This window comes from Henckelia pumila, chromosome 4 (assembly GCF_033568475.1).
Source record: "Henckelia pumila isolate YLH828 chromosome 4, ASM3356847v2, whole genome shotgun sequence".
Taxonomy (NCBI): domain Eukaryota; kingdom Viridiplantae; phylum Streptophyta; class Magnoliopsida; order Lamiales; family Gesneriaceae; genus Henckelia; species Henckelia pumila.
Window position 1 is genome coordinate 146,503,797 of NC_133123.1, and position 18,032 is coordinate 146,521,828.

At 36.2% G+C, this 18,032-nt stretch overlaps 2 protein-coding genes across 3 annotated transcripts; one reads left to right on the forward strand and one right to left on the reverse strand.

The window, feature by feature from the left end:
- The first annotated feature begins 3,931 nt into the window (after positions 1-3,931).
- On the forward strand, positions 3,932-15,874 carry LOC140860059 (uncharacterized). Its single transcript, XM_073262822.1, has 16 exons — positions 3,932-4,251; positions 5,008-5,608; positions 5,863-5,992; positions 6,110-6,311; positions 12,291-12,377; positions 12,462-12,521; positions 12,634-12,720; positions 13,105-13,176; positions 13,251-13,306; positions 13,734-13,819; positions 14,486-14,576; positions 14,643-14,800; positions 14,932-15,023; positions 15,102-15,176; positions 15,280-15,353; positions 15,469-15,874. Exons 2-16 carry the CDS (start codon positions 5,050-5,052, stop codon positions 15,542-15,544), a joined length of 1,905 nt encoding a protein of 634 aa, XP_073118923.1. The 5' UTR covers positions 3,932-4,251; positions 5,008-5,049; the 3' UTR covers positions 15,545-15,874.
- Positions 15,875-16,057: 183 nt separating this feature from the next.
- Positions 16,058-17,935, reverse strand: LOC140865261 (large ribosomal subunit protein eL28z-like). 2 transcript variants are annotated; one of them, XM_073269840.1, is made up of 4 exons: positions 17,806-17,935; positions 17,554-17,719; positions 16,829-16,989; positions 16,058-16,437 (listed from the first exon to the last, which is right to left on the reverse strand). In XM_073269840.1, exons 2-4 carry the CDS (start codon positions 17,699-17,701, stop codon positions 16,315-16,317), a joined length of 432 nt encoding a protein of 143 aa, XP_073125941.1. In that variant the 5' UTR covers positions 17,702-17,719; positions 17,806-17,935; the 3' UTR covers positions 16,058-16,314. The 2 variants fall into 2 exon arrangements, with proteins under 2 accessions (XP_073125941.1, XP_073125942.1); XM_073269841.1 differs by having other exon boundaries at positions 17,554-17,703; positions 17,806-17,884.
- Between the last annotated feature and the right edge of the window lie 97 nt (positions 17,936-18,032).

Consider the following 18,032-nt stretch of genomic DNA (forward strand, 5'->3'; position numbering starts at 1 on the left):
ACTGATGTCGGAACACGACTTGAGACAAAGACAGAGATTTGATCTGAAATTTTTAGTCGAGGCTAGAGTTAAACTCTATGTCCTTAAGACGAATTTGCCCCACACACGGTGCTTATGGAATATGACAATCATCTCCCAAGATACAACGACTTTGTTTTGTAATAGGAGTACTCCAAATTACAAAACCCGAAGAACTTTGAAAATGTTTTTTGAACTTTCTGAAAAATGATGAACAAATATTGAATGCAACAATATGAACAGTACAAAATTACTGTATATTCGAATTTTCAGAATATCTCACTTTTTTCATTAAACATATGGGTTTTATTTATAAAGACTGAAAGACTTGAATGAAAAGGTGCAACACATCAATTAAAACTCTTTATCAAAAGATGTCAAGTAAGCATAACTACCCCTCACATGCAACCATTCGGCTGAATGGATATTTTCAATATGAATTGCCGAATTCAAATTTGAATTCAAATTCAATTTCAATTTAACAAATCCAATTTGATTTGTTACAAGAGGTTTCGGTGGCCTTTGCCACTTGTTGCATTTTTCATTTTCTTTTTTTTAATAATATATATTATATAATATATAATATATAATATTTTTCTATTCAATATTTTCACTCGATAAAATTCGAACAATTATTTGTGAACATTTTATTAATTTCTCATTCACCCTTAATTGGTAATCGAGAAATAATTTATCACAAATATTTTATCGATTTTAAATGAGTACACAACCCAATTTTTCCAACAACAAACCCTATAACATATATATCTGCCATAAAATTTTAATCGGATGTGAGGAATGTACAAAATCCTTGTACGATATATATAAATAATTATAATGAAATATTATGAGATTTACCGTATTGTTTCTTTCTGTTATTGTGATTGTGATATTATATATTCAAAGCTAAGAAAGGAAAATCACATTCATTTCAGACTTCGTTCGAATGCGACCAAATATTCGTATTCTTATTATGTTAGCCACGATATTTAATTTACAAAATCCAATTAATATATATATATTTGACCACGCCGGATGCGGTTGCTAGTCTCATACCCCTTCCTAGCTATATAAAGACCTTCCGTGGGGCTAATTAATAAGAAAACGAAGGCCGCTACTCAAGAACACTGCATATATATTAATTAAGGGTCATCCTCTCGACCCTATATTTTTACCACAATTATTATTAATCCAGAAATGGACAATAAATATCACCCCTTGACCCTATAAATATTTATAGGCCGAGATCGAGACTTCCAATCTAGCCTTGCGATTTGCTCCAAACGCCACGTATCATGCTCCTAGGAAATGGAGAGTCACTGCCGACACCATTTGTCCTAGACGTACAAGTTTCTTCTGTAGTTTCTTTAACACTCCAGTCCAGTGTGCATATGGTCAACATATATTGAAGTTCAATTATTTTTGAACAAATACAGTCATTAATTTATAAGTCATAGATAAGTGAATTAATTAAATTATGATAATTGATAACGAATATATTACGAATAATAATAATATCAATAATAAAAATAACAATAAATAACGAGAAATATATTGATATTGTTGTTAATAATACAAATAACACATTTGAATCTACTTTTTGACAATGCTATATGTACAATGTGAATTACAAATTGAGTTACATATAATTCACTTTGAAATATCAAAATTTAAAGAGAGCAGCGAGTAAGGACCGAGCTATATCAAAAAAAAGAGGCGTAAAAATCATGCGAGTAACAATTTTAAAACATCCAAGCTGCAAGAAAATCACCAATCTTTGGTCAAGAATTTGTCATGAGTTGTTACTCATCTTGGTTGATGTATATAGTTATGTATTATTTATCTAATGCATAAAATGATACTTTCTTAAAAAAATGATAATAATATAATAGGTGAAATCTTCTTCTCCACCTTTTCTTTGAATTCAGCATAATTAATTAATAATATTAGAAATAAAAAATCATGACTAGATGTTTTGACAATACTATTTTGCTTTTTATTAATAACTAATTTTATCCGTGCATGCACGGTATATATCGCATGGGTATATAAATGTATGTGGTTATTATTATAATTCGTAAATTTTTATTAACTATTTAAAATTATCATTATAATATAATTAATATTCAAAATTTAAATTTTATTATAAAAATATTTATGTCATTTGAGATAAAACTCAAATGCAATAACTCAACATTTTTTATTTTTCATTTATTTTTTAATATTATTTAATGTTTTATATGTTAAGATATATCCTGATATTTATTTATTTTATTAACTTGTTATTTTGACACCAATTTACTTTTGTTATTTTATTACATATGTTTATGCATAAGAATATATGTATTTTTAATTTTAAATTATCAATTTGAATTTATGCATTCATACTATCTATATTTTTTGAAATATTACATGATATTTTTTCATATATATATATATATATTTATATATTTATTTATTTATTTATTTTTGAAACATGTACCATACATTTTAAAGTCTAAATTTATATGATGACTTTTGATATATTTTGCCACCATAATTAATAATACTTTCTATTCATACTATTAATTAAGTCATACTTGCATTCTATAAAACAATTTATATATACAGTTCAAAAAACAGTTCAAAAAACTATATATATGTGTGTGTAGATATTTTGAGTGAGTAGATTATAAGTTACTAATAAAAATAAATAATAAATTAATTTTAAAAATCACATATTATTTTATTTTTCAAAAATTTACAAAACAAATATTTTTTTAAAAAATAAAATTCAAAATGATGACCAAAATAAATGATATATAATAATAAAATGTAAATACGTAAATATAAAATTATATTTTCAAGGAATTTCACATGCTAATTGTTTTTATAAAAAAATCGATTTTGATTAACACTTTGCATTATTTGCTTTTTATTTTTAAATATTTAATTTGAAAAATATAATTATATATTTTGATAATTCATTTTAAAAAAAAAATGTGAGTTTGAGAGAATTTGTTATTTTTTACATTTTTTAACAAAAGAATCCTTGGATTATTTAAATCATATTAAAATTTAAAATTTAATTATATATTATTTAAACTCTATTACTATTATTTATACATATTTTTTAGTAAAAGAATCCTAAAATTATTTAATTCATATTAAATTATGAAATTTAATTATATGTATATATTACTTAAACTCTATTACTATTGTTATTATTAAAAATAAATATTTTGAATATTTATGCAAAATCCAAAATATTTATTTATTTTGTTTTGGAATATGTGTAAAGTAGTTTTCAATGATTAATATATTTCACAATAATTTTTTTTTTTTTTCATTAAGTATCTTTCTATATTGTGAGTTTGAAAAAACTTGTTATTTTTCACAATAGAATTCTTGAATTACTTAAATCTTATTAAAACTTTAAATTTAATTATATATATATATATATTTAAACTCTATTCTTATTATTATTATTATTATTATTATTATTATTATTATTATTATTATTATTATATATTTTTTAACATAAGAATACTTGAATTATTTAATTCATCTTAAATTATAAAATTTAATTTATATATTATTTAAACTCTATTATTATTATTATTTAAAAATAAATATTTTGAACATTTATGCAAAATTCAAGAAGAAATTTATTAATCTTGTTTTGAAATATGTGAATAGTGTAATTAATATTATTCACAATAATTTATTATTTTTCTATCATTAATTATCTTTCTATTTTTAGTAGAAAAAATTTGTTGTTACTTTTTTTGGAAGACTATTTTGTTTGTATATATAATAATAATAATAATAATAATAATAATAATAATAATAAAGATTTACAAATAAAATCAATTTCATATATGTTCAGGGTTGGGACTTTTATCAGTTATATATATATCAAAGAGTTCCATTTTCTTACCAGCTCAATATATACTGTATAATATCTGGGTCGTGTTCGCTCAATCTTTAGGGTCACTTGCCCCTAATAGTTTCGCAAAATCACCCCCTTTCTCCTTTATTCAAATTGAATTCGCATCCTTTTTTTCGAATGCTGACCCCTTCTTGTTCTTGGGATTACTACTTTGGAATCATTTTCCACTTAAGATAATCCGATCCCGGCTTGATTCGGTTTCACCTTGTGTAGACACGATCCTTTTCTTTAACTTATTTATAGCATTTGAAAGATTTTAAGTCCAGTATCGTCACTGGACTTCTTCAAGACTTTGATTTCAGGTACAATCTTTGTTTTTTTTCTTTTTCAACTATTTGATTTTGTGTTTAGAATTTGGAGGTGTGTATGTATGTATTTTTCTAGCATTGGGATAGTTCGAAGATGTGGCTTGCCGCTTTGTTTAATTTAATGTAAAGTTACTTTCTTTAATAAGAGTAATTCAATTGGAAAAACTTCGTTTCTGTTGTATGATTAAATAGGAAATCATAGAATATTTTATGGATTTCTCTCCTTTTTATTGATGTTGATCATGATGCTACACCACCTGATATTGCAAATTCCGGGTACAGAAAATTACAAGTCAGTTTCGCATGGAGTGATGCACAATTACATGCTACACTAACAAGCTTCGACGAAACCATACATCATTTTTAAGGAAGATTGTTGTATATGTCATTAAAATAATTGTGTTGCATGTTCATTGGTGTGGATGATGAGCAAAATTTTAGTACAAACATTGGATTTACATGATAAATGTCATACCCTGTGCATAACACACAAATTTCAAATACAAAATTGTGACGTTATAGTCTCTGGGCCCCCAGAGAAGTGTCAGGGATGATTAACTCAAGATTGTTCAACTAGGCTTTTTTTCTATTGCATGAGAAGAGGGTCTCATCTTCCCACTGGATTGAAGTAGGATATGTATGAAACATGCTCATCCTCATTTAAAGAGCAAAGCCATGATTTATAGTGGCAGGGAAGTTTCAGTCGGCGCTGATTTATCCATGAAGATTTGAGTGTGCTTGTTTTTGCAGAAACTAAAACATCATAGCTCAATAGTCAAATTGTGATGCTGAATGTTGCTTCCAGCTGGTGGGGTTGGGATGACTTCTGCAATGGATGATATAAATTTGATCCAGCAGTCTCAGAGGCATCATCTTGTTGTCAGGGAACTTGGTGAAGAAATTGACTTGGAAATAGGCCCTGGAGATGATGACCCAACTTTTCACCAGAACTCTCTTCTTGGTGTTCAGCCGCATGAATCCTCTGCCAAAGAGCTCGCTGAAAACAAGCATTTGATGGGTTCTCAACTTGCCAGTGAGGATCAAGATTTGTCGAAGTCACAGACAGGAAAGAGGAAAAAGAAGGTTGTGAAAAGATGGAGAGAGGAGTGGGCTGATACATATAAATGGGCATATGTTGATGTAAAGGAAGGGACAGCGAGGATATTCTGTTCTATTTGTCGAGAGTATGGAAGGAAGCACAGGCGAAACCCTTACGGAAATGAAGGCAGTAGGAACATGCAGATGAGTGCGCTGGAGGAGCACAATAACAGCTTGCTTCACAAAGAGGCTCTCCGTCTGCAGCAAGCATCTGTAGAAAAAATAATAGTTGATAAGCCTATTTATGTGAAAAGTAAGTTTTTTGCCTTATTTCCTGATAAAAGCCTTTCGTTTTGTTCAATTATGTTATTCTTTAACTTATTGGGGATATGGCACCTGCATTTTTTTCCTCTAAATTCGGGAAAAAAACACATTCCTTAGTTTTTCTGCACTAAAAGCCAAATTATAAGTGAATAGGTGATTTAATTTCTAAATCAAATTTTTGTGATGTTTGAAGTGATCTCAGTAATTTTCTTGGCTCTCTCACAATGGTTGAACTCGTTCCAGCTCTTATGTCTAAAACGGCTGGATCAATTGTTGAAACTGCATTGAGAAGAGACCCTCATGAAGCTGAGTTCATACAGTCTGTTCAAGAAGTGGTCCATGCTTTAGAAAGAGTAATTTCAAAAAATTCCAAGTAAGTTAGCTTCGCTTCTATATATATTGTTGAAGCCAGCTTTAAATATTTCAGATGCTCATGGTCTACTAGATGATTATATTAATTGTTGTGACAAAAAAGTTAACCATATCGCAGCTATGTGAATACCATGGAGAGATTATTAGAACCTGAGCGCATAATTATCTTTCGGGTTCCATGGCTTGATGATAGAGGTGAAACACATGTTAACCGTGGTTATCGGGTTCACTTCAACCAGACACTTGGCCCATGCAGGGGTGGTCTGCGTTTTCACCCATCAATGAACTTGAGTGTTGCCAAGTTTCTTAGTTTTGAACAGGTGTTTCTCATTCTGTTATGCATTCATTCTGCGGGGTTTGATTTCATGTATCAATTGCTTAGGCCCTTTTTGGTAAAATGGTGCATAATTTTATCCATATTTAGCTCAGATTGCCCGTGTATCTTTCAGAATTTTTGGTAAACATTGGTAGCGTTTTTTAATGTTTTAGGGAAAATATGGAGAATATGTCAGTGCTTTTGGTTTTAGTTCTGCAAGACATTTTTTTACTGTAGATACCATATCGTGCAATAATCTGTTGGATGTCGTATCATATATTTTGTTAGTGAAAGAAAACTGAATTACAAGTAATGGTTGTATTTTGAGATGTACGATTGAAAGAAGATAGAATTTTGATAGTGTTAGGCTAGTTTATGCAAACTGATAGTATCTTCCCAACAACACACAATAAAACAGTAAAGGAAAATGAGAAATATATTTGATATTGCTATCAAATCCCCAGAGAACTCTCTGTATATTCCCTAGCAATGCTAGTACAAAGTAAACACGATGATATCAAAATCATTCCTAACTAACTCCTTCACTCCCTGCCCTATAATATTCCCTCATCCCACGTGCATTCTTAATGGGCCATTTAATTGGGCCTCTTGTGCCTTCTGGTGTATATATATTTTATTTTGGGCTTAGGATTCTCATCCAGGCCTCTAACAATACCCTCTCCCTCAACATTAGCCTTGTCCTCAAGGCTAAAGCTCGGAAATTGAGATGAAACTTCCGCTGCATCTTCCCATGTAGCTTCTTCCGTAGGTCGACCTTTCCATTCAACCAACACCTGCAATCTGTCTTCGTCCCCTGTTTTTTTGTATCTATTCGCGAGAACCCTTTGAGGTTCAAAACCCATTGCAAAATCTGTCTCCAGACCCTTTGGCAGCTCCTGCGGTACCTGCCCCACCCTTACTGCCTGCTTCAACAATGACACATGAAAAACTGGGTGCACTTTTGAGTTCTCAGGTAGTTGCAACTTGTATGCCACTGCACCCACCCTCTCCAACACCTTGAATGGACCATAAAACCGAGGAGCCAACTTCTGAAATACCCTCCGGCATACGGATTGTTGTCTATGTGGCCTTAGTTTGAGGAATACCCAATCCCCTACTTGGTACGATACATCTCTTCTCTTAGCATTGGCATACTTTATCATCCTCTGTTGTGCCCGTTGTAGATTATATTTAAGCTGTCTCAACACTTCATCCCGATCGAGAAGCTCAAACCCCACTGCCGCCACCTTAGTTTCACCTGGCACAAATTGTGTCAGTACCGGCGGCTTCCTCCCATAAACCACCTCAAAAGGTGTCATACCGGCTGAAGAATGATAAGTGGTATTGTACCAAAACTCAGCCCAATGTACCCAATGAGCCCAATCTCTTGGTTGTTCAGCAGAAAAACACCGTAAATAAGTCTCGAGACTCCTGTTCAACACTTCGGTTTGGTCATCGGATTCAGGGTGATACGCTGAACTCATTGCTAATCGAGTACCATACAACCGGAATAGTTCGGTCCAAAAGGTGCTCATAAAAATAGGATCACGGTCGCTTACAATGGAACGGGGAACTCCATGCAAGCGAACCACCTCTCGTGCAAATATATCAGCTACTCCTTTCGCATTGAAAGGATGTTTCAACAGGAGGAAGTGGCTGTACTTAGATAAACGATCCACTACCACCATTAACACCTCGTACCCTTTGGATTTGGGCAACCCCACAATAAAATCCATAGAAATGTCTTCCCATATAGCCCCAGGAATAGGTAGGGGCTGCAATAATCCTGCCGGGCTCATTGCTTGATACTTCTGTGTTTGACAAATCTCACACGCTGCAACCATCTGCAACACGTCTTTTTTAATCCCCACCCAATAAAAATTGCTAGCTACCCGCTTCAGTGTTCGCACAGCACCTGAATGTCCTCCCGTTGGGGTTATGTGGCACTCCTCCAATAGCTTGTGTGCCCATGTCGACCCTTTTGGGATCACTAATCTGCCCTTGTGTAGTAAACATCCATTAACCAGCGAATAAGGGCCAGTGCTCCCGTTGTTTATTATTATCTTGTGAATGACTTGTTGCAAACTAGGATCCTTGTTTACCGCGTTCTTCAACTCATCAATTTCTGCCCAGAGTGGTACTGAGATGATGTTCAATTCAGCAGCCTCGTCCAACGCGTCGGCTGCCCCATTTTGCACCCCTGCTTTATATTTGATCTCAAACTTATACCCCATTAATTTAGCTAACCAATGCTGCTGATTCGGGGTGGTAATGCGCTGTTGTAATAGGTGTTTAAGTGATTTATGGTCGGTCATTACGGTAAACCTCCGACCCAACAGATAGGGGCGCCAGTGTTGTATAGCCAACACTAGGGCCATCATTTCTTTCTCATAGGTAGATTTGGCTAATGCCCTTTCGGCCAACGCCTTGCTAAAATATGCGACGGGCCTGCCTTCTTGAGATAAAACCGCCCCGATTCCTCTTCCCGATGCATCACATTCGATCACAAAATCTTGGCTGAAATCTGGTAGTTTCAATATAGGAGTTGTGCTCAACAGTCTCTTAAGTTGCTCAAAAGACTTCTCTGCCCCTTCATTCCATCCAAATTTATTTTTCTGCAGCAATTCTGTCAGCGGTTTTGCGATCTTGCCATAATCACGGATGAATTTCCGATAATACCCCGTCAAACCCAAAAAGCCCCGAACCGCTTTTACATTCATAGGCCTCGGCCACAACTGAACACTGTCAACCTTGCGAGGATCCACTGCCACCCCTTCCGCAGAAAGAATATGTCCCAAATAATCTATCTTCCGGACCCCAAAACTGCATTCTTTTTATTTAACAGTAATTTTTTGTTGAACAGTACGTCGAGAATTACTTGAAGGTGATACAAGTGCTCGTCCCACCCTTTACTGTAGATGAGGATGTCGTCAAAGAACACTAGTACAAACTTCCTCAGATAAGGCCGCAACACATCGTTCATTGTGGCTTAAAAGGTCGAGGGTGCGTTTGTTAACCCAAAAGGCATTACGAGAAACTCGTAATGTCCCATATGTGTCCGAAAGGCAGTCTTGGGTACATCGTCGGGTTGTACCCTAATTTGGTGGTACCCCGACCTCAAATCCAATTTGGAAAAATACACCGCACCGTACAACTCATCCAACAGCTCATCAATGACTGGTATTGGGTACTTATCTGGAATTGTGATCTCATTTAAAGCCCGATAATCCACGCAAAATCTCCAACTCCCATCTTTTTTTTTAACCAATATGACTGGGCTCGAGTAAGGACTACAACTAGGTTGTATCACCCCTGCTGCTAACATCTCGGCCACTAACTTTTCAATTTCATCTTTTTGCCGGTGAGCGTACCTATAAGGTCTCACTTGGATCGGACCACACCCCTCTTTAATCCTGATTGCATGGCTATGATTTCTCTCCGGTGGCAATCCCTGTGGACTCTCAAATACCCCTCCGAACTGTCCCAGGATACTTCGTAAATCTGGAGGTTGTGACATTTCCCCATCTTCATTGTTCTCCCCTGCATTCGTTTGATTAATCGAAAGCAGAGCCGCACAAAACTCTATCCCTACCGTTTTCACAAGGGAACGAAAGGAAACCAGGGACCGTTGCAAAGTAGGATCCCCATGCAGCACTACTTCCTCTCCAGCCTTCACAAAAGTCATCCGCATTTTACCCCAATCGACTTTTACCTCCCCTAAAGTTCGCAGCCAATCAACACCCAAAATCACATCGACTCCCCCCAATTCAAACAAGTACCCAACAAGATCTAATTGGCATACCCCGAGGTTCAAGCCAAGATTTGGGCAGACCCCTTGACACGATAGCCTGCACCCATCCCCCAAGAATACCCCGAATTTCACAGACTCGTCTACCTTCAAGCCCAACTTCTCAACTAAGGTTTTTGATACAAAGTTATGGCTAGCGCCACTGTCGATCATCACTATCACCTCTTTTTTCCCAATCCAGCCTCTTAATTTCATCGTTTGGGGGTGAGAGATTCCACCCACCGCAAATAACGGCAATTCCAGTGTGCTGTATTCTTTGATGGGCTCTCCTTTGATCTCACCTTCTTCAAAAAAACCTTGCTCTCCTTCTGACTTTTCTTCGTCCTCCACTTCGTCCTCTGCTAGTAACGTCACCCGTAGAGATTTGTGAGGACATTTATGGAGTGGGTGAAAAGGCTCACCACACTGGAAACACAAACCCTTCTCTCGACGATGCATGTATTTTTGGTGGGAGACAATTTTTCCATCTCGCGGTGTTTGATTCTCTCCCCGACCTCCGCTATTTCGATCTACGGCATAATTTCCACCAGCCCATCTCGCTGGCGTATAATTGGGGGACTCACAAGGTTTTGGGCCCTAGAATTGGAGTAATTGGCTCCTTTCTCACCTTTTGGGCCGACCTCACTGGTTGGGCCGAACAAAGAATTGTGCTTATATTTTTCACTGTCACTTCTCCCAGTTCTCAGCGTCGATCCATACCCCTGATCATGTCCCCTACCTCCCCGATGGCCTATCACCGAATACCATGACCTAGAGGAGCCCTGATAACCGACGAGCTCTTCCTCAATCGCCCGAGCTAAATCCATGGCTCTCATAATTGTTCTTGGTTCATGAATCCCTATGCGGCGGTGGATCTCCTCCCTTAACCCACTAAGGAAGTAACCCAGACATTGCTCCTCTGGAAGATCACCTACTTGCGCCAGAAGCACTTCGAATTGTTCAATGTAAGTCTCCAGCGGTTGATCATCCTGTCGCAGCGAGGATAACAGCACAAATGGATTAGCTGCTTTTCTGCCCCCATAACGTTTAATCAACTCCTCTGCAAATCTGTCCCAGTTCATGCTCGGGATTTTCTGTCGAAGCCACTGGAACCAATGATATGCAGGACCCTTCATATGAATGTGAGCCAACCGTAGACGATTATGCATTGGTGTCCCATGTAGTTCGAAGTATTGCTCAGCCCTTCCCAACCATCCTCTAGGGTCAACACCATCGAAGCCAGGTATGTCAACCCGCTTCAACGCCTGTCTCATTTCATCGTCTTGGTAATATTTTTTTTCTTCTCGATACGGCTCTCGTCCTCCACCTCCCATAGAACCGCCGCCCATCTCCTCGTTCTTTCCTCCCTCTGTCTCAAACGGATCCTCTGAATCTCCTTTCACCTTGCCGAACACCCACTGTTCCATTTTCGCCTGGGCAGCAAACATTTTTGCCTGAGACTCGGCGAAGCTGGCTACTGCCTTGGTGAGTGTATTGATTGCCTCCTGCATCTCATTCACCGTCTTCTCCAGTACTTCCACTTTTACTTCCGATCGCGTCATGGCTATATTTTTCTCGATCGGATCCCGGCGGGTCGGACCAAATTGTTAGGCTGGTTTATGCAAACTGATAGTATCTTCCCAACAACACACAATAAAACAGTAAAGGAAAATGAGAAATATATTTGATATTGCTATCAAATCCCCAGAGAACTCTCTGTATATTCCCTAGCAATGCTAGTACAAAGTAAACACGATGATATCAAAATCATTCCTAACTAACTCCTTCACTCCCTGCCCTATAATATTCCCTCATCCCACGTGCATTCTTAATGGGCCATTTAATTGGGCCTCTTGTGCCTTCTGGTGTATACATATTTTATTTTGGGCTTAGGATTCTCATCCAGGCCTCTAACAGATAGATTATGGAAGATTATGATACATGTTAGGTTTTATTTTAGGAGAATTAAAACATTACTAAAAATGTTTCCTTTAGTTCTATGTTGGGCGCCTACATTGATATATGTCTTAGTTGAACGATCGTCTACTTGTGTGGTTTGCACTACACGTCGAACTTGATATGTAACATTGAGCATCTGAAAAAGTTGATAAAATGTATGATTTAAGCATCTCAGTATTGAGGACTTTTTTAGCAACTCAGTATTAAGCATTTCATGCTTGATTTTTTTGTATGCAGACGCTAAAAAATGCGCTATCTCCATATAGACTTGGAGGCTCTTCTGGTGGGAGTGATTTTGATCCAAAAGGCAAAAGTGATAGTGAGGTTATTTTTGTGGCAGTTATTTACAAAGGTTTATCTTTGAAGTATTGGTCTTTTTCTTATGTGGGTCCTGAACAACACTTGTAGATCATGAAGTTTTGCCAGAGCTTCATGAGTGAGTTGTATCGGTATTTGGGGCCTGACAAGGTTTGCAAGATGATTTCTTTTCAAAATTTTGAAGCCTTCTGAGATATCTTTTTTTTGTTTGGAACATGTTTCTGAGATATCTCTGATTGCTAACCTTTTTCTTGTAACCTAGGATCTTCCTTCGGAGGATATGGGAGTTGGAACCCGTGAAATGGGTTATTTATATGGTCAATACAGGCGCCTGGTCGGTCACTCTCAGGTTAAAGCTGTGTACTTTGTAGAGACAGTCACTTTACTTACTTATTTTCACACCTTTTTGTTGCCAAGGATCCCTGATGGCCTGATCCAATGTATTTTTCTTTCTGAAATAATTGAAAATTATTGTTTCATTGTAAAATCTGTTTTAGCTTTTGTATTTTCAATTTAAATGACTGGTAAGTACTTCATTGAAGATGGTACATCTAGCGGTCTTCCATGTTGGCTTAGATCTGTTAAATTGAGGATGAGTAGAAACCTGTTCAAGTGATTCTTTTATCTTTGTACTTGGTCATGGTTTTAATTTTTTTTCATCACCAATCTTCCTGCAAAAGAATTTTATGGTTCATAAAATGATGGTCTCGATGTGTCTGCTTCAACCATGCAGGGAAGTTTTACTGGTCCAAGAATAAATTGGTCTGGCTCTAGTCTTCGAACTGAAGCTACTGGATATGGATTGGTGACAAACTTTCCGCTGTAACTTCTTTGCTTTCATGTCTGTTTTTATTGATTATATCCTCTTGTTTCTTGCAGGTATTTTTTGCCCAACTTATGCTTGCTGACATGAATAAAGAACTGAAAGGGCTAAGGTGCTACATATTTACTTCTTGTCCTTGGCTTGTACTTTTGTTCTCCGAAGCTGTACTTATAAGAATATCTATGGTCTTGCTTTTGTTTTTCCTTCCCCATGTCGGTCACCCAGCCTGTCTTATTATCAGTTATCGCTGTCTCATGTAGACAATTGAAATGATAATCTGCTTTGACTGATTCATGTAAGTTTATTTATGGATGACTGTATCAATAGGATGTAATGAAGGAGAAATCAAGATTATTCTTGAGTCACAAGCCTTTTATCAGGTCTTTACCACTCTTGAAATTAGTATGGCTATTCATTGCATAAAAGTCATTTTAGGGAACAAATTTTACCGCAGGAAATCCGTTTGAAAAATAAATTAGATTCTTTATGTATGAAGTGTCATGAAATCTATTTTACCTTATTAATATCTTCTTCACTAGATGTACTGTTAGTGGCTCTGGAAAGATTTCTATGCATGTCCTGGAGAAACTTATTGCTTATGGTGCTCTTCCTATAACGGTATCAGGTAAAGCACTGTATCTTCCTTATTGGTATTTTTCTTTAAATTTATGATCATGCAGTTCGATGCTCTGAAATTTTTTCGTCTTCTGATTCAATATCTTTGTGTACCTGTTGATCTCACTATATTAAAGAATTAAAATGAGTAAATAAATAAAAATGCAAAAATATATCCATTATTGCTTCCCATTTAGATTGTAGGCACTTTGGAGAGCACTCTTGTAGTAATTTTCTGTTTTTCAAGTATAATGCTCTGCAGTAAGCTCAATTTTCCGTGTTATGAGAGAGCTTATATTCTAACATTTAATATCAGCACCTCTTGATGATACTCTTCTTAGGATAAACCTTCACTAATTTCTTGTCCCTATGAATTTAATCATTTTTAATGTTGTGACGAAGTTGGTTAATTATTTTTTTTTTCTCTTCATCAGTGTGACCTGAACGCAACATCAGTGCCTAATCCTTGAAAACGTGATTTCTACCACTAATTAATTGGTGCCATCGTAATATGCGTAAAGTTGGATGTGAAAACATGTCTGCTTTTCATGTGGATTTCTAACCACCAAGATTTTATCTTTACATTAATGTCTGAATGCTTAAAGCATGGAAAATGATTTTTTTCCGTTTCTTCTATCTGCATATCATCCTGTATTCAGTCTGTTTGTATATACAGATTCGAAGGGTTATTTAGTGGATGAGGATGGATTTGACTTCATGAAAATATCCCTTTTGAGAGACATTAAGGCTCAGAATAGAAGTTTGAGGTTTGTACGTTTCCTGCCCCTTGCTTCAATTTTCATTGTTCATCAGCTTATAAGTAATGTTTTCAGAGAATATTCAAAAACTTATGCCCGATCAAAGTACTATGATGAAACGAAACCTTGGAATGAAAGTTGTGATGTTGCATTTCCATGTGCTTATCAAAATGAGATTGATCAAGCTGATGCCATCAATTTGGTAAACTCAGATTGCCGGATACTTGTAGAAGGTAGGTACCTGTCACGGTATCTTATAAAATTCTATTTGCGGACTTCCTCTTATTTACGGAATCTTCATTGTCGTCTTTTGAATCCGTTATTGTCTTCAGATTGTAGCTAACTACCTTCATAATGTTTTTAGGCTCGAATATGCCATGCACCCCTGAAGCTGTCGATATTTTGAGAAAAGCCAATGTTTTAGTTGCGCCATCTATGGCTGCTGGTGCAGGAGGGGTACATCTTTTAGTCCTCTAGATACGGTCTGCAACAACTGTCATGCTGTGTAGGTTTATCTACCGGAATTTTTTTCAGGTAGTCGCAGGGGAACTTGAGCTTAAGGAGTGTAGTTTGAATTGGTCTCCTGAAGATTTTGAATCTAAACTACAGGTTAGTACTACTCTTTTCTGTTGGGGAAGTACTTTGTGTGCGGTTTTTCGTTGAGACTTGAAGTTATTTCATCCATGTTAAGTTTCATTTTACTTAATGACAGGAAGCAATGAAGCAAACATATCAGAGAGTGCTTAAAGCAGCAACTGATTTTGGTTACCAGAAAGAAAGTCCCGAGTAAGACTATTCCTTTTGATTTTGCCTCAATGCTGTGGATCATAGAATTTTGATCCCAGATCTGGTCATATAAATTGCCTTGTTTATTGAAATATTCATTTTTCCTTCGACGCAGGGCTTTGGTACATGGAGCAGTCATCTCTGCTTTTTTGACGATTGCAAGTAATATGACCGATCAAGGTTGTGTGTAAACCATCTGCTTTCTTGATGATCACAAGTGAAATGACCGATCAAGGCTCGTGTTTAGACCACCTTGACACTGTAACAAGAAGCCGCTGAAATAATGTGGTCAAAGATCATTTGCCAAATAATTTACGGATTTCAAATATTGTAAATCCTTCTTGTAACTTGTTTTGTAACTTCGACAGCTTAGGCTTTTATCATTGTCTGTGACTTGAAAGAAACAAATTGTTATTTTATAGAATGGGGAAATGATTCGGGTGTAGAGGATTGGTATTTATATGTATGGGGAAATGATTCTAGTGTAAATAATTGGTATTTATGTGTAACGATTTACATTCCGCACCGACTATCGTTTTTGTTCAATACGTCTTTTCCTATAATTTGGGCTCAACGTCAGTTCCTTTAACCTTGCCTTTTTCTCTCTGATCTAATCACTACTTAGAATGCGTCATGCAGTATATAACTTTGAACTTTTTACTTAGAGGTAATCGATGGAAATTAAGGAGATAAAAACAAGTTAATAAAAAAAATAATAATCAACGAAGCTCCAAGCCTCCACCATCGAGCAAAACAAGAATATCAGCCAACTTAGCCAAGTGCATCAATCACATCACAACATTTCAATCAGAGAGGATCCAAAAACTAAGATCAAACACAATTCCATTAAAACTCAAAAATGGAGAGGGGGTCGAGATTTAATTTAGTCCATAACAGTGTGCCGCGCAACTTAGAGAAGTTGTGAAAGGGGAAGAAAACTCCATTAACATAAGAAACTATATCAAGCAGCCTGCCTGTTCCTCTTCTTGACTCCAGACTTGGCAACTTTGAGACTTCTGTTAACAACACTCAACCTTGCAAGGGCTGCCTTCTTCAGATCTGGCCTGTAATAGTTATCTGCCACCTGCACTCAAAGAGGTTTAATTACTACACGGCCATATCTCAAACCCATAATTTGCTGAATGGCGCAAGTGAAAATTAACCCAGCGTGCTTTTCTCCACAACAAATATCTGACGTGAACAAATATCTAGGGCATTAGATACTTTTATCTTTTACAAGTAGAAGTCATTTTAAAGAACAGTCATGCACTTTAGGCAGATTGCATCTGGATCAAAGGAAAGACTTTCTGCTGTTTGCTGGTCAAAAGTAGAAATCATAGCACATTAACTTTTGAAAGAAGACTGGAAAGTATATAGATCTTTTCCAACACAAACACAGATTTAAATAAGAAAAAGCAGTAATGAAGTATTTAAGATAGAAAGCAAACAAAAAGGAGTCACTGATGACTATGTACCTGGTTAGAGACAGCCTTGGCCATGCGACGGAACTCCTTCTTCATGACAGACTTGTGAAGCAAATGGCGAGGCTTGTTCTGTTTCTTGGTCTTTGCAGTAGCAAGCAAAACCGACTGGTCCTTGCTAGGTTGAATGGTCACAGTTTTCTTGTTTGCCAAACCTAAAATAATCCACGAGAAGGCATAACAGAGAGTTCAACTGCAAAGAACCATAGCAAAATACTCTCTTCCAAAAAAAATAAAATATAATAAAAAGATTCTCATTATGAATACAGAAACTTCGTGCGTCTTCATTTACAAGCAAATGCAATTCATATTCAGAAAAACCAACAGAGATTAGTCAAGCTAGAAATTGGCATAGTTGTTATAAAAGTTATGAGTAACAATAACATCAAGAGGTTCTCTCCGTCTCTAATTTGTATGATATGAAATATGCACTAACAATCGTACAGTAAAAATCATTTCTTTACGTTAACTAAACCTAGAAAACAAAAAACAAGGCGAACAAAAACCATATTCCAATAAATCTGGGATAACCATATTTCCATTCGATTTTACTGACAACAAATGTAGCAAATACTCCCACACAAACTGCTAAACAATCAACGGATCTCTATCCCCTAACACTAAGGTAAAATTTACCTTGAAAACAAAATAAGTCATTATTTTCCATATCAGACAAGTTCAAGTAAAACCGAACAAAAATTCCAGCACATGAAACTTACCAGAGTACTTGTATGAATGGATGTTGCACAGATTGTTGGGTTCCTTGCTGAACTTCACTCCCGCGGTTCCATTTCCGAATTCCTTCACCAGGAAACAGTTGTTTTTTTTCACGATCTCCCAGATCAACTGCCCTGGCACTGTCACCATCTCTAACAAGCAGAAAAACTAATTGGAGGAGAAGAAAACAAAATCCAACAAAATCAAAAGTTAGCAATAACAATTCCACAATTTGCTGGGGAGCTAGAGTTTACCTGGAGATTGATTTTGCTGGGACGGCTAGAGCAAGGAGCAGCAGCTGGTTTCGGAGGAAGCAAATATATATGAAGGGACGTTAATCAAAGCCCTAGTGATAGAGCTGTCAACGGGCGGGCTGTAAATGATTCAACGTGGGTCACAGGTAGGCCCGAGACCCGTGCCTCTGGCCCAACCCAATTTAATTCTATGGTGTCAAAAGCCCAACCCAAATTGATGGTTCGTC

Bases quoted from the DNA above. Each gene is read 5' to 3' on its own strand.
- LOC140860059 (XM_073262822.1), top strand. From the start codon at position 5,050: ATGTTGCTTCCAGCTGGTGGGGTTGGGATGACTTCTGCAATGGATGAT. The intron at 13,177-13,250 runs GTGACAAACTTT...TGTTTCTTGCAG, and splicing joins AAGCTACTGGATATGGATTG to GTATTTTTTGCCCAACTTAT. The intron at 14,801-14,931 runs GTAGGTACCTGT...TAATGTTTTTAG, and splicing joins TTGCCGGATACTTGTAGAAG to GCTCGAATATGCCATGCACC.
- LOC140865261 (XM_073269840.1), bottom strand. From the start codon at position 17,701: ATGGTGACAGTGCCAGGGCAGTTGATCTGGGAGATCGTGAAAAAAAAC. The intron at 16,990-17,553 runs GTAAGTTTCATG...GGATTATTTTAG, and splicing joins CCATTCATACAAGTACTCTG to GTTTGGCAAACAAGAAAACT. The intron at 16,438-16,828 runs GTACATAGTCAT...CTTTGAGTGCAG, and splicing joins CCAAGGCTGTCTCTAACCAG to GTGGCAGATAACTATTACAG.